Below are 11823 nucleotides of genomic sequence, written 5' to 3'. Positions count from 1 at the left end.
ACCCCAGGCCTGGGCGGGAGCCGATGCCCCATGTCTCCCCTGAATTGACACATGGCCCTGCCCCAGGGCTGTCCCCGCACCCACCCACACCCAATCTGCCCCTTGCTTCTAAGTGACACCCAAACCCCAGTCCAGCCTGGGATCTGATCTCCCCATGGCACCAGTTCCCACCCTGAACAGGGCTCCTGAGTGACCCCCTTCACCCCCAGCCCAACTGTGGGTCCCCATTTCCAGACCCAAAGCACCTTGGGGTGCCCTGACACCCTGCACTCTACAGTCAGCCCTGGCAACATGTCAGCGGGCCCCATTCCTGGCTGCCTGGCCCCCAGAACAGCCCCACAGGGACTCGGAGCTGCCCTTGGACCCGCGGACATCCTGCACGCTCCTGCTACGACCAGGGCACTTCCCAAGCACCACTGAGGTCAGTGCCATGAGCTACCCCTCACCCAGGGATGCCAGGGCCCCGCTGGTGTGTCCCTGCCCTGCCAGGGAGGGGTTTGGTGTCGGCACCCAGGGACTGTCCCTTCTGCTGGTGACCTCGAGGAGAGGCTGCAGGCAGCTCTGCAGGGTGACCCCAGCCAGGCTGTGCCTGGACATGCACCTGCTGCTCTGGACATGGGCCTTGACACTCAGCCCTGCCCGCTCCCTGCGGCCATCGCCAGACTGCGGCTGACGCTGTTACCGGCCACCAAACCCGACCCTGCCCGGCCTGGCCCGGGCCCTGCCTCGGCGCTGATGGATGCAGCTGCGACTGGGGCCCTCAGTTGGTCGCCATTGCCGTTCCTGGGCCTGCCCTGCATCTGCCTCAGGTATGGTGGGATGGGGTCCTGGCTGGTGAGGCACTGCCCAGCCCTACAGAATCACAGAGTGGTTGGGGTTGGAAGGGACCTCAGGAGATCATCTAGTCCAACCCCCCTGCCAAAGCAGGTTCATCTCAAGCAGGTTGCACAGAATCACATCCAAGCAGGTTTTGAGTATCTCCAGAGAAGGAGACTCCACAGCCTCTCTGGGCAGCCTGTTCCAGTGCTCTGGCACACTCACAGTAACGTTTTTCCTCATCTTCAGATGGAACCTCCTGTGTTCCAGTTTGTGCCTGTTGCCCCTTGTCCTGTCACTGAACACCAATGAACAGAGTCTGGCCCCATCCTCTCAATCATAGAATCATAGAATCATAGAATGGTTTGGGTTGGAAGGGATCTCAAAGATCATCTAGTTCCAACCCCCCTGCCATCAGCAGGGACACCTTCCACTAGACCAGGTTGCTCAAAGCCTCATCCAGCCTGCCTTAAACACTTCCAGGGAGGAGCATCCACAGCTTCTCTGGGCAACCTGTTCCAGTGTCTGACCACCCTCACAGTGAAGAACTTCTTCCTAATATCTAATCTAAACCTACCCTCTTTCAGCTGTTTAGATGAGAAAGAACCTGGGACATCAGTATTAATAGATATGTTTATCTTTTGTATCTATCCCTCTGTATACATATATAAGTACATATATACACACATGCACATACGCCAGCAAGTACCTAAATCAAGTGCAACACCTACTCTCTAAAGGTAGCAAAGCCTCATTTCTGTGCTGCTTTACCTCTCACATTGGAGTTTCCAACAAATCTCAAAGCAAAGGCAGGAGCCATTGCCTGCTGCCCTGTAGTTACTCGGCATCAACAGCTGCCCAGCCGACTGCAGGGAATTCAAAATGCTGCTGCTGCAGGGAAAGGCATTTCCCTTGTGTCCTCCACTGAGGGAAGGTAGTTAATTGATGTGCTCCTCCCTTGGGCTTCGTGCTCCTTGATGTACAACTGCTCCCTGCCTACACCAGCACCGCTGGCAGTTGATGGTGCTGCTCCCACCGCATGCAATGTTAGCACTGCTGTCCCTTGAGGGGCATGCAGGAAGTCACCCCTTTTTTGAGGGCTGGTACAGACCACCTGTCCAGGGCAGTTATGCAGATGTGTGTGTTTGCTTGTACGTGGCACACCCCACACCCTAAACTCCACTGTCCTGCTGTGTGTGTTGTTTCACACCTCCCTGGTGTGTTACATTCAAGTTCAGTCCCCTGTGTTCCATTTCTTTTGCAGGTACCTGACTGTTGCCTTGATTAGCTCACTGACAACCTTCAAGAGACAAGCAGCCTGAGCACCAGGGCCTCATACTACTGGGTTGGGATGTATGGGAGGATCACATGAGAATCACGTTTGGCTCCCTTTAGAGCTCTGTGATCTGCTGAGGGATACCAGAGATGACATCAAAAGCTGGGTGATCTGCTCACACCTGGCAAGTAAGGTAAAGAGAACAATGGGAGTCACCAGAGTAAGGTCAGCCCTGAAAGTGTGCATGACTATGGTGGCTGGAAGGTTTCCTGTAGGTGCTCTTGGGTGTTCTGAGTTCTGGGTCCTTAAACTCTGCAGACTGAGGCGGAGCAGCCCTGGGCATGGGCCTATGGGGTTTGTTCAGTTCCTGCACACAGAACTGCTCTGAGCTGTGCCCATGGCCCCTCCTGTCTGTTGCTGTACCTAGGGCTTCTGAAGCCATGCTCCTGCTCTCTCCCCTTCTTATTTTCCTTATCCCCACCCCATCCTTTCTTTCTTTCTTCCCTTCCTTCCTGCATTTCATTTCTTCCTTCCTTTCTCTCCTAAGGGGGTGCTACACCCCTAGAGCACCTTCCCTTACCACAACTCCACCCCGACAGACACAGACACCTCCAGATGTTGAGTCCCTTTATTGTCATCCCACAGGGAACAGCTACATCCTCTGCACAGGCTTAATCCCCAGGATGTCGAATCCTTTGGCCATGACGGTGGCAGTGGCTTCGCACAGCAGCAGCCTCCACATGTTCACCTTCATGATCTGACCTGCAAAACACCGACGGAAGAGCTGGAGCAGCTGCTCACAACCAACACTGCCTTCCCCAGGGGAACCCCATCTGCCCACAACCTGGGGGCTGGGCACACAGAGTCCCCTCCCGCTCTCCCCATGCCAGGCAGACTGACCAGCCCTCCTCGTGTTTCCAGGTGCCTGGTTGCTCACAACTCTCTACTCAACACTCCTGCTTCACAGGCAGATGATGACACAGGCTGTGTCAGCTACCTTCAGTCCTCCCACACGGACAACACTTGTTCTGCAGCAGCCGGTAGTGTGACAACAGACTTCCCAGCACAGAGAAACACCCCGCTGATTGCCTGTACCACGGTGTGTGACACAGGCACGTGCAGGACCCCTAGGCCAACACTCACCACTCTGCCTGTCCTTCTCAACGCAGTAGCAGTTGTCGTAGAATTCGGTGAAGGTGGTGGCCAGCTCATAAAGGTAGTCACAGAGCGTGTGCAATAACAAGTCCTCCAGGATCTTCTGCAAGATCTCAGGGAATCTCAGGATGCACTTGCCCAGTTTCCACTCCTTCTCATGGTCAAGGATGAGCACCTCCTCCCTGGCTGCCTTCCGCAGCATCTGCTCATCGATACTGGCCAGGCGAGCAATAGCCCTGAAATGATCCAAAACACAGTCTGCCTGTGAGAGTCTCACTGCTCAACCTGCCCCAGGCCAGCCTGCAGCTGGTCACCTGTCTGGCCTGTCTCAGGGCTGGCACAGGCCACCCGCTGATCTCGCCTGCCCAGTCCTGGGTTACCAGGCCAGAGAGAGCCATCAGCTCTGGGAACGCACACGGAGGCGCTGCCCTTGCAGTGATCCAACAGTGCACTGCAGAGGAACAGGGAGGCACGTGCTCTGGGCATGTGCATTGGCAAGGACAGCTGATGCTGCCAAGCAAACCAGGGCTCAGGGTGCCATAAAAACTGTGGGGGGTACAGCGACACCCGCCCACCTGAAACCTCTAATGCAGTTACCAGAAACTCCCACAGCTCCCTCCCTGCCAGCTAAAATCTCAAGATCTGTGTCGCACGGAGGAGCCCTGTTTCAGACAGCAGAGGACACCATTTCCAATGACAAGATCTTGCCCATGGCGCATGCCAGAATGGCTGGCTTCTCTTGCCAACTACCCCTGATAGGACTGATGCAATTAAGTCACCCCTTTCTCCACATCCTCCTTTGCAATAAAGATACAGAGAGCATCAGAGACCAACTCCAAGCGACTGCCAGGGCGCTCAACCCACCTGATGCGTGTGAAGGCATACAGCAAGTACGCAGCTGTGTTTCCTCGGTCATCCAGCATCTTGTCAAAGGAGAATACGTAATCATTTAGTCTGTTGTGGGAGAGATCTGCATATTTAATACATCCAAAAGCGACTGACGTCTGGGCAGCTTTCAGCTCTTCTGCTGTGAGGACCTGTTGCAATTTCAAAACAGACAGTCATGAGGAAGAACGCAACACTGGCATCACAAACGGCAACACACAGCCTTGGCCACTCAGCACGGTTCAAGAGGAAAGCCCAGGCTGCTGAGGGGATTTTACCCACGGGGCACTCAGTGAAAGGCTCACACCCACTTTTCCACCTCGAGACACCAGATAATTCTGTATCTGCCCCTCACTGCTCCTGCAATCAAATGCACTGCAGCCCTGCCCAGGGTAAGGCTGACTCTACTCCTGGAGGCCTGCGGGACTTCTGTGCCCCGGGGTGCTACACGAGTTTGATGCTCATACTGCTCCTGCTTCTTAAACTGCATATACATGTAACAAACACTTGGCCCTCCGACCCTTATAGAGCATTTTGGGCAGTCTGAACACTCCCAAAACCCCTCTCCGGCAGAACAGCACCCTGTCAGCATGTCAAAGCACTTTGTGTCTGACTCATATAAGCCCTTGGGAGATTTTCAAGGTGTTATTTTTCTGTGCTTCCTTGTGTTCCTGTTTAAAAAGGGACCTTTCATTTTCACCCTATGCTGCACAGCACCAAGGAGCTGCACTTCCCGATTCCACTGTCTCACACAGTGCATGGACAGAGTTTGGTCCTTTTGTTCCAGGCCATGTCCCACACTGGCCAGTTCTCTCCAACCCATCACAATCCAAGACAGAAATCTTGCTAAGCAAAGGGCTTCCAGCAAACTCAGCTACAGCTTCCAAAGGAAAGGGTGAAGCCTAATGTCAAGGCTCCCTGCAGATCCAACAACCATCCATCACCAGAAGCCACCGCTAGCCCAGCAGGCCAAGGCTGCAACTTTATATTCTGCCACCACCTCCTGCACCCTAGGGAGTCACCACTGTTGCCCAGTGAGACCTCAGGGTACCTGCAAGGCCAGCTACCCGGCCAGGCCCTGTTCTCCTTCCCCATCCTCAAGCAAGTCTGCAAGTACCAGCCAGAGACCAGTGTGCTGCCTGCAGCTCACATTTTCTCACTGTTACGTACTCAGGGATGCTCTTTGCTCTCCATGACTGCACCTTGCTGAACTGCTATCAAAAAATCACACTGATTGTGTACACAACCTATGGCATCTCCTGGGCAGTTTGGCAGAGTCCATATTCTCAGCTCACATCCAGAATGTGTAAACCATAAGTCTGTGAACAAACCTGGGAAGTTCTAAGGAAAGATAAGCAATTTGTCACAACTACCTTGTCCCGTTCCTTGTCTTTCAGCTTGTCCATGGCTCGTTTCAGCCCTTCTTCCAGCAGATCTATAAGACGAACTGTATCCCCTGAACGAGTTTTGAACTTCTTCCTGAAAACACACAGCCAAAATGACCACCTGCATAAGGGGCAAAACACTCCCACAAAACATGGGAATCTCAGAGAACACCCACATGGGGTGGCTGGGGGGAGTAACCAGCAAGGCTCCAACAGTCAGAACTCTCCCAGCTCCAGACATTAGGCAGGACGAAATACCAGTGCCAGAGCCTGCCCAGCCCAGCAAGTCACCTTTACTTTATAACAGAACTACAGCAAAACCACCCAGTCCACAACGGCATGTGACCATCAGAGCACACTGGTTTAGCCACATCTTCAGAGAGACAAGAACAACTCTGGAGCACAAAGGCCTGGCTTATAGACTAGGACACAGAGGTTCTTCTCCCAACATTCATTTCATGCACCATGAGGCAGGTAGGCAATAATGAAAATCATGGTGTTTACTGTTGCCACCTCCCAGTATTCATATCAGGTTCCACTGCACTTCCACCAGCCATTCCCAGTGCCCCTCCCCAAATGCCAGGCAGCAGAAGCCAGGCCGAAGAGGGAACCTGACCACAGCACCAGTGACAATGCGGATCAAGGACCATGACACACAATGAGAAGACACAGTTATGAGTAACAGCATGGATGCAGTGCTTTTGGGGTTTTTTTGGCATGCCACATGCATACTTGTCAACAAACAAGAGCAAGTCTTCTGCATTCACTCAAACATCCTCTTCAGTGCAAATTCTTTCAGCACATTTCTCTTTCAGCGGAAAACTACACCCAAAGACTTACTTGTCTTCTCCCAGCACCACTCCAAAGGCGGCATGGGCCACTCTGGTTACTTTGGGATCATACCAGCCGATCATCTGTCCAGCTGCAAACACTGTTTGTAAATGCACTGACTGCAAGGAACAAACATCAACAACTGGATCTCAGCCCACTCCTCCAGGTAGTTTTCTGTCCAGCCTTATGTCCTTCACAGTGCTGCTTTCACACAAAATTCCACTTCAGAAAGTTCAGTCTTTCAAAGAGTTTTCCTGGCTTACAGAAGCAGCAAATGGCAAATTCCCATCACTGCTCAGATACAGAGCTGACAACCTTGCATTTCCTCAGGTAAGCAGAGACACAAGTATAAGCAGTACAAATTTCATCATTTCCGATCTACTGAGATTTAGGCTTCACCTGCCTCCAGTGGTAACAGGGTCTCTCCCTAATCAATCAGTTCTAGGGGCTCTTCATGGAGATTGCCAGCCACCAAAACACTCACCATTACCCTGATAAGGACAGGAGTAAATATACCACAACAAAAATGCCATGGCGTTCCACCTGTGTTACTGTTGCATCTGTCATTTAACACACTTTCTGATGATCCATACCAGCAGTGACAGCAGAAGTTGGCATACTCACCTGGCCGCTATCAACAACATAAATAAGGATATCAGCCTTCTCTTCACATAGTCTGTGTTTAAGAGCAGCTAAGTCAGATGTGTCGTATGTGTAACCTCCGTCTGATTTCATGACTGTCAATGGGACAGGGAAACCTGGGACAAACACAATCTTCCGGCCTTCATCAACCTGGACAAATCCTAGAAAAGCAACACAAAACATTCTGTGTCGTATAGAATGGGGAGGTTTGTGGGCCAGCACAGGCAGAAACACCTGCCTTCCTGGATGCTACCAGAAAGAAAAGGCCATGCACTCACATTATCAAATAATTAATGTCTCAAAATATGAAAAAGACCTAAATGAGAACTCCCTCACCAGCCAAGTACACATTCTGTACTGTACCTCCAGAACTCTCACTAAGCACAAGGAAGCGGATTTATACAGATCTGGACTTACCAGAAGAGATCTAAGTGCATTTAGAAACTCCTGTCACTGGCATCCAGATCCACCTTTACAGCCACAAAAACAGCATCACAAAGTATGGCATTAAAGGGAAGAGAAACTCTATGGAGATGCAAGGAGGACATAGCACAGTCTTTCAGAGATAAGGCTAGTCAGAACACTCCAGAGAGTGAGATTCAACAACTGCCAAATCCAGAAAAGAAACACATAAAACCAGAGACTTGTTATGCTCCATTTGGCTTCTTGCCACTCTCTAAAGTCAACGTGATCCAAAAATGCCACTGTCTCTTCACAGATATTTCTCAGACAAAGTTCCCATACAGGCACAGTACTAAGACCTGGAAGTCTGTCATATATCGCTCCTTGACTATTTACTAAGGATACAGTAAAATCCAGCAGTACCTCATGCTATTGCCTACAAATACCACAGACAAACTGCTTTTGGTGTCAGCAAGAAAGACCGAACCTTTCTGGAATGAAACACACTAGAATAATTTCTGCTAATGCCACAAAAGACCCACTCAGGAAATGTAGCTCAGAAAAAGAGCAAGGATGGGGAACACGCAGCTTCTAAAATATCAGGCCCAGGCCTTGCTCAGGAGCAGTGAGGTCACCTCGCTCATCCTGACAGCTGCAGAATTTCTGACTCTGAGAGCAAAAGCCTCACCTTTATCTTCAAATTCTTTCACGATGTCTTTCATCATCTCGTGGTAGAATGATTCCCCTCTCTCTATGAGTGTGATGTCCAAGCAGTTGTAGATTTTCTGGAACTCTAGAGGAGGGAAACAGAACAAAATAACTCTGGTAAATGCACACAGTGGGAATTAGTGGCATATGTTTGCCAATGGGGACAGCAAGTCCCTAAAGGCATTTTCTGTCTCTTGGTGAAGCCATCAGACTAGGATTCAGGAGACAAAAGATTTAGCTGAAAGCCTGCACAGATAGCCCAGTACTTTGGCTGTACTGGCTTTTTTCTTTAAGCTTCTTAGAGCAGTGCGGCAGTGATTTTCAAAAGAAAACTAGAGGACGGACTCAGACATAAAGATAAGGAAAGCCTCAGTGTTCTACTGCCAAGACACTACTGCCAAATCTGTCAAAGTCACCTTTCCGCGACACGTCGCAGATCAGTTCCCATGCTTTGATGAAGTCGGGGTTTTTGCTCTGCAGCAGCACCACACATTGGTAGGCACGTTTCTTAAATTCCTCCTCTGTGTCAAACCTCCTCTTGGATTCCTGTGGTAAAAGACACTACATGAAAAAGCACCTCTTTCTCCCCTGAAACAAGCTAACATTGATAACAGGCTCTCCAAGCATACTCACCTCAAAAGACAGAGAGGGAGCATGCTTACAAAGTCCTTTAATCATGCGCCATACAGACAACTCAGTACCAGATACTGCAATTCATTACGCAGTGGCAGGTTATTGCAATAATCTATTAAAAGTGATTCAGTGCTCTTGTTTCTTCAAAACTACCCTGCGATTTGTAAAGCTCCTCAATCTGCTTTTCAGATGTTGACATAAATATCACACTTATTTGCAACAAATACCTTGTAAAAAGCTTGGAGATCCCCAATGGGAGGAGACACAGTTAAGTAATCTGGAAATTTGTCTTGAAGGTGAGCAATGAGCATTCCAAACTGGGTGCCCCAATCTCCTAAATGGTTTAACCTTGAAGCAATTGAAGAGCATAATAATAATAATGATTTCTCAAACATATGCTTTAAAACACACACATTTTAAAAAAATATATTCTAAAAGAAGAAAGACACGTAATATCAGAAATCAAAAAAAGGGAAGCCCCCCTAATTTCACTGCAATGATGCTGCTGCCCATCTTGATTCCTAACCCTGCTACACTTGCTCAGCTTAGTATTTTACTACATATAAAGGATTATTTGTTATGTGCTTATAAAAAAAGACCAATACAGATGAAAGAACAGAGATTGGTATTGCATAAATTTAGTCAAGCAAGCCCACCCCACCCAAACATCGACTCTCACCTCAAAACATCATAACCTGCAAATTCGAATAGTCGGCACATACTTTCTCCAATGATGGTAGATCGCAGGTGGCCAACATGCATCTCCTTTGCAATGTTAGGGGATGAAAAATCCACCACCACCTTAGACACAGTACCAAAGGAAAAAGGGAATAAAAGGCATCCGTCATTACCACACCCTCTGTGTTTCACCTGGATTTTGCTGGGGTGGGGGGAGCAGGGGGGAATGAGGCTCGCCTTCACTTACCCTCACACCCTCTTTGCTGCCAACAGCGCACAGCAGCAGAGAAGGCCCAGTGGGGAACACCAGAGCAGGCTTCCAGCCTGGGGCTCTGCTGCAGCTGCTCAGCAGAGGCTCAGGGATCACTCACTGGCACAACATGCTGTCCCCAGGGAACCCTGTCCCTCACCCACCAGAGAACACACCAGGTACACGGGGTCTACCCCACAGCCCCCACTCCCTAAGTCACATCCCATTTACTCTGCTGCAACAACCAGCTGACATGGACAGCAAATCACCTCAGGGAGGAATTGCAAAGCTACCTGCGGTCCAGCGCGCTCCATCAATACAGGAGCAGGATGCCTATGCTCTTACTGCCGTACCTTTTTCCTTTTGCCAACAGCTGGTGGTTGAACTCCATTCATCAACAAACTGCTCAGCTGCTTTGATACAAAATCCTTTCTCAAGTGGACATTGATAAAACCTTTAGAAAAGAAAACCAGCAATGAGCGCTGGGGCTGCAGAAGTGCCTCAGACCACTTTTTGTTTCCTTTCCCCTTGGGTTTCTGTTTCCAGATTACAAGAGTCTGTTTCACACCACTATAGCCTTTACTGTAGGAGTTAGATTCTGCAAGCTAACCCACTGACATAACTCCTTTTTGCACACTGTCACTCAAAGGTAAATTTATAAAAACTTTTTAAAATAAATCCTGCTTTGTCTCTCTTTTTAAAAATTAATATCCTAAAACATCGTTACACCTGGGATAATCCATGCTTAGGGAAAAACGCTGGTTTATTTCTGCTTCACAAATCTAATTGAATGAGCTTCTGCCCAAGCACTGAAAGGGCTGTGCCATGTGATTTTTGTGTTTATGCTGCAGTCCTAAGGAATATGAGCCCTTGTATTTCTTCCTGGGTCACAGGGACAAAACAGATGCAGCAATTAATAACCTCCTCGCTACTCTGGCATCTCAGTGCTGAGAGGACAAGCTCTCCTCACTATGCAAGCAACAGCAAGAAGGGCATACTGATTTTTGCTGTGATTTCATGATTGTGGCCTGATATCCATCACCAATTTTAGAAGGGGAAAAGCCGGTCCCTTAAGAATCAGTGGAAAAACTGCTAATTAAAGGGCTCAGGATTGCACTTGCCTATTCTAACAGAGAGACAGATTTTCTGGTGCTGCATAAGTCTGAGGACAACAAAGCTCAACAAGAAGAAGCTAATTCACCCCATAACTGCAATTTTAAATCACAAAATAGTTGAACTCAACTCAGCTTCCCTGATCAACATCCAGAAAAAAAAATGCCCTAACAGCTTGAAAACATGCAAAGTGGGTAACATGAAACTATCTTACCAGGACCAGCAATTTCAACCTTCTCAATGCATTCATTGGCAGGAATATTTTTTGATATTTTCTCAGCGATTTCTCTTGGGCTAACCTTCTGTTCCTTGGTTTTAAGCAGTATCTGAAACACAAGAAGATTAAGTAAAATTCAATCCTCCAAAACATTCCACAGAGTGCAACAGGAAGCATAGATACTGTGGCATTAAAAGATCCTCATGATCCTTTAGCTTCATAATGTAGAGACACACACAAGGAAACACATCTCGAGCAAATTTTACAGACAAGATTAGCACTCTCTACACAGCAGAAGTCTAATTAGACGCAACACATTCACTCCTTTCTGCTAAGGGCAATTAAAGGTTAGTCCCTATGTCAGAAGAAAATCTTCCAGGCTATTTTTCAAAACCTGTTAAGTGGTTTGGCAAATTTGTATTTCCCTAAGCTAGTAAAAGGGACAAACTCTTTAAAAACCAACATAGCTGGCACAGTCCTTCACACTGCTTCAAAATCCTGTTCATCAGTCTCATGGGTATCCTCAGCTCTACCAGCATTCATATCTGAAGTTTTGAACTGTCCCTACAGTAGATGCTGAGTGTGGTTTCAGAGCAAGTCTGCTGGTTTATAATTAAAAGCAACCAAAGCAAACTGTCTTCAGTTCTACCTCAGACTCAAACTTAATAAATAAATAAATGAATAAATAAATAAAATCCAACAACTCAAGCAATCAAAGATAATCCTAACATTGCCCCATTTTCTTCAAAGAGTATGAGAAAAACTGCTGGTAAAGTAGCTCTCCTTTTCCTCCACACATAAACGGCCTACTGTGAGGAACTCCAATAACATG

At 48.5% G+C, this 11823-nt stretch overlaps 1 protein-coding gene and 1 pseudogene across 1 annotated transcript in view; one reads left to right on the top strand and one right to left on the bottom strand.

Moving 5' to 3' along the window:
* Positions 1-2138, top strand: part of LOC104521005 (stAR-related lipid transfer protein 13-like) — a 14410-nt pseudogene extending 12272 nt beyond the window's left edge.
* Positions 2139-2708: 570 nt separating this feature from the next.
* RARS1 (arginyl-tRNA synthetase 1) overlaps positions 2709-11823 on the bottom strand; it is a 15490-nt gene continuing 6375 nt past the window's right edge. The window contains exons 4-15 of the mRNA XM_010162867.2: positions 10989-11100; positions 10015-10115; positions 9413-9534; positions 8961-9081; positions 8517-8646; positions 8081-8185; positions 6973-7151; positions 6358-6467; positions 5506-5611; positions 4112-4284; positions 3236-3483; positions 2709-2854 (exon numbers count right to left, since the gene is read on the bottom strand). Coding sequence (XP_010161169.2) covers positions 2745-2854; positions 3236-3483; positions 4112-4284; positions 5506-5611; positions 6358-6467; positions 6973-7151; positions 8081-8185; positions 8517-8646; positions 8961-9081; positions 9413-9534; positions 10015-10115; positions 10989-11100 — 1617 coding nt within the window. The 3' untranslated portion in view covers positions 2709-2744. The remainder of the gene's footprint in view (positions 2855-3235; positions 3484-4111; positions 4285-5505; positions 5612-6357; positions 6468-6972; positions 7152-8080; positions 8186-8516; positions 8647-8960; positions 9082-9412; positions 9535-10014; positions 10116-10988; positions 11101-11823) is intronic.

Source organism: Antrostomus carolinensis, unplaced genomic scaffold, assembly GCF_000700745.2.
Source record: "Antrostomus carolinensis isolate BGI_N321 unplaced genomic scaffold, ASM70074v2 scaffold39332, whole genome shotgun sequence".
Lineage (NCBI taxonomy): Eukaryota > Metazoa > Chordata > Aves > Caprimulgiformes > Caprimulgidae > Antrostomus > Antrostomus carolinensis.
The sequence above is the reverse complement of the archived record's forward strand: the minus strand, read 5'-3'. Positions and strand labels throughout refer to the sequence as shown.